Raw genomic sequence first — 4,355 nt, forward strand, 5'->3', positions numbered from 1 at the left:
ACACTAATATATAGTCGCACTCTTATTATTATATATGTAATAGTAGAGTTATATATATATATATATATATATATATATATATATATTGATCCCCATACATTCCAGATGTTATTTTTCATGTCTTAGATTTAGGTTCCCATTCGAACTTTTGTAAACTAGAGGTCAAAAACGCATATTTTAGGCTACAATTCAACTGTATTTTTATCAATCCAAATGAGACTATGAACAAAGATACCTAACGACAACCCTCACAAAATAAACGAGTCTGGTGTGGGATTCATCCTTTTATTTTAATTTTACAATGGTCAAAGTAAAAATACCTATTTAACAGTATAAATTATGTACATTTCTAAATAGAAATTTAATCTAAACAAACATCGATATTAAAATAAATTTATAATAATAAATCCGTCACACAACACTAAACATTCCTCTTTAATTGTATTATAACTAGGTTTTAAGGTAATACCTTGACCCACTATTACCACTGTTGGCGAGGGTAGCTTGTCACATCAGATGATCAGGAGTAGTGTTTTCAGAGGCTGTATTTTGCCTTTAAACGATATGAGAAAACTATTTAAAAAATATTAATGTCAACATTTAGCTGACACAGTATGTAATAATCATCTCAGTAGCACATCTATGTGTATTTTTTTCCTTTAACGTTTGAATCTCTTTATAAGGTAATAGCGTAAAGTCAAATACGTGAAAACTTTTTTACTGTTCTATTTGAATTTTTGGGCTAACCTAAGATGTAAAATGAAATGTCAAAAACAATAATCAAAACAGTAACACAAAGCATGAACAGCAACGGGTCTATTCAAGGACTCAAATCTCCACGATCCCTTTGTTTTCAGCGTGTGCAATGTGTTTTAATTCATCTTTAAACGTGGTGTGTTTGCCATGTCTCTGCCCTCTTCCGCTATTCATTGAAAAGAGAACCTCTCGACACAAGTGCCATATTTTTTGTTCTCTGTATAGCCATTACTAAACGTAGAAATATGGATTATGAACTCTTAACTGTTACCGCTCATGAGAATTGGCTTTAACTAATGAAAATGGGCTGTTCGTTGAGTGCTAAAAACAAAGCAGTCACTGGTTGAAGACTTCAGCGGCAAATACCCCATTAAAGCTGTTAGCCAAATAAACAGGAGATAGAGAAATGGAACAATTGATAAGCTCAGACAGTTATGTGATCCTTCACTTAATTTTATTTCTTTTTTGTGAGTCATTCTCTGGATATAGTGAATGTTCTTTATGCTTGGTCGGCAGGTTTTTTTTTAGATTTAGAAAAACATAAGAGGATTTTCGAGGGCTGCTTGCTCCGTTTGTGTTTTTAACCGTTGACACCACGCGCTGCCTGATCTCGCTTGGAACATCCGCAATGCCTATCTTTGTCACTCGCCCTGCGGGGTTCTCAGAGGCTTTGTACTCAGTAATGAGCTGCAGTGATTGACGTCTACAATCAAGATTAGTTAGCATAGCACAGTAAGTGTTGAGACAATTAACGATATAAACAATAGATGTAGACCGTCACAGAAAATAATTGAAAAAGCTGTATTATTCAGACAATTTGTTTTGCATTTCGCGCAAAGCTACACGAGGGCTATCTGCGCTTGCCGTCCCTAATTTTGCAGTGTAAGACTAGAGGGAAGGCGGCTAGTCATCACCACCCACCGCCAACTCTTGGGCTACTCTTTTACCAACGAATAGTGGGATTGACCGTCACATTATAACGCCCCCATGGCTGAAAGGGCGAGCATGTTCGGTGTGACGGGGATTCGAACCCGCGACCCGCAGATTGCGAGTCCACCTGGCCATGCCGGGCCTCTATTCAGACAACGTTTGGTATGCTTTCCAAACCATAGAAGGATGAAAACTGCCGTTTAACATCTATCAGCAACGCTTGCATGTGAGTTAATAAGCATCGCTGTACATACTTGAACCTTTGAATTTAAACAGTGTACTAACAAGAAAATTCTGAAACACAAAGTTTGCAAGTCATTCATCATATCATCGAATGATTTATTTTGAATGAATAGTGAAATCCACTTAATAAACGCAATGGCAAGCATACTTAGTACGCTATATTTTCTCTGCGAAACAATGACAACTCGGTATAACTGTGGCGCTTCTTTTTGTAGGTAGACCACGTTATCGAACAGCATATGCCTGTGAAGGAAGTTCCCTGCACATTGCGTGTGATAGTGGTTACTTAATTCGCTTGATTCGAGCAAACTATGGACGATTCAGTATTAGTATCTGCAACGAGCAAGGAGCGTTAGAGTGGAGCGTAAACTGTATGTCGCCACTGTCCTTCAGAGTCATGCAAGACAGGTGAGTCAATACCCGAATGTTTTACGAGGAAGTGAGAGTTCTTATTATCGTATCTTCTGCTAAAGTTAATGACTTATCTTTTGAATAATGAAAATATACTTAACATTAAGGCCTACTGTTTTAATTCGACATCACAGAACAGTTTTTGTTTTAGCTACTGACCAGTATATTCTTGGTTGAAAGTAACGATATTTACAGATTTTATACGTTTATGGATTAATAAGTTGATGGCGTTTTAAATGGCCTGTTTAGTATACTTTGGTACATCAAAAATTACTACAAGTATCAATAAGAACATTGTTGACATTTCAAGTAACTGAAACTGTGTTAGTAATTTTATCGCAATTTGGACACTTTCACTTGTGTAAAGAAGATAATATTCAATTGTTTAATCTACATGAAACAAATACTTTTAAAACCTTACGAATATACAGGCTCTTGTCGCAAAAGCTCGATTTGAATTACTTTTCAAGTTAACTATCTGAAATAGCATATTCTTAACGTATATTATGTCCATGTTGCACATAAAAACTGATATAACTGGAGTATAACTTATATCAAAAGCCTGGGAAAAAAAAGGAAAAAGAGTTAAAAGGAAACCAGAATCGTTCTGTGGGAGTTCATAATTATAATCACGTAATTCACAAGAGTTTTTGAACTTTGTCTTAAGATAAAGAAGTACATTTACACACTATAGCTTTTCTTTTGTCTTTATATTAGTATATATTCTTACTGATGTGCTTTTATCATTAGGTGAATTTTATGTAATGAATTGGATCTTAAAATTATTTGTATTTTTCTTTCTCTTTTCTACATTAAGTAATTGTGTAAAATGCTACACGAACACCCTAACTACACGCAACTTAAATGCCTTAAACATTGTAACAATTCAGTGTCCTATATATTTTAAAATAACCTAGAACTCATGACGTTACAGTTCTGAATACGTGACTCACAAGATAAATAATACACAGAAAATAAGATAATTAGAAGCGTTGTATACGTCAAACATGGCGAAAGTTAAATTACCTTACTCGTGAAAAACGAACAATACGCATGCTAGGAAAAACGATTTCAATTAAGAATATAATGCTGTGTCGTACAGTACACGACAAAAGTTTCGCGCTTTGCATTTATCATCAAACATTAATAACATAAAAACTAGAAAAAGTAAAAGTCATGACAGGATAACGTATTAGGTTAGATGAGGGAATTATATAGAAATTAAAATAAAATACAAAAATATGAAAGTAATTAAATTATATATATTAAGATATTATTTTATTTTTTAAAACAAATCTTGAAATAAGAGCACCTGTGTAAGCGTTGATAACATTTAAACGACAGAAGCCTCAATAAATTTTTCTTGTTAAAACCTCCAGGTCTTTAAAACATTCCAGTTTTCTCTATAATATTTATGTCTGTTATAATCTGTGAAACCAAGATATAATAGAGATATCTAATGCTAATACATTTTCAAGACAACTTACAGTTCCGAGAATTAGCTTCGAAATGTATAACTATTGGTATTAATTAGGATCTTCAGTTTCTCTCATTTTTTTTGGGCTCATTTCTTTAAAAACCAAAAGCTGAAGAACATTTTGTTTTACGTTCTCAAAATTAATATAAATTGGATTTTATCAGATTATCAGTTAAACATGACACTCATTATAATAACATAAGAACATAATCTTCCTAACTAATAAAATATACACGCGCAGATTCATACTATAGATGGCTGTATTTAATTGCTTTACAACAACTGACACTTTTATTCGTTCAAGCTGTGGAATGAGGAGAAGCTGCAAAATTCCAGCATCTACAACAGTGTTTGGAGATCCTTGTCCTAAGACCACCAAGTACCTAGAAGCTCATTACCAATGTGTTCCAGGTATGAAGTATTGTTTTACCATTAAATGTGTGGCCTGTTCAGAGAGATAATGGTTTAATGGTTGCAACTACCTGTCTAGTTTTTCTTCCTTTTCTTTTTTGTTTTAAATTGCAATGTAACATAGTAC

The 4,355-nt window shown here is 33.7% G+C and overlaps 1 protein-coding gene across 1 annotated transcript in view; it reads left to right on the forward strand.

Annotated features, from left to right (window-relative positions):
• The window catches only part of LOC106463394 (latrophilin Cirl-like), a 122,064-nt gene that overhangs the window by 63,985 nt on the left and 53,724 nt on the right, over positions 1-4,355 (forward strand). The window contains exons 3-4 of the mRNA XM_022390872.1: positions 2,140-2,337; positions 4,122-4,228. Coding sequence (XP_022246580.1) covers positions 2,140-2,337; positions 4,122-4,228 — 305 coding nt within the window. The remainder of the gene's footprint in view (positions 1-2,139; positions 2,338-4,121; positions 4,229-4,355) is intronic.

Source organism: Limulus polyphemus, unplaced genomic scaffold (assembly GCF_000517525.1).
Source record: "Limulus polyphemus unplaced genomic scaffold, Limulus_polyphemus-2.1.2 Scaffold1395, whole genome shotgun sequence".
Classification (NCBI taxonomy): domain Eukaryota; kingdom Metazoa; phylum Arthropoda; class Merostomata; order Xiphosura; family Limulidae; genus Limulus; species Limulus polyphemus.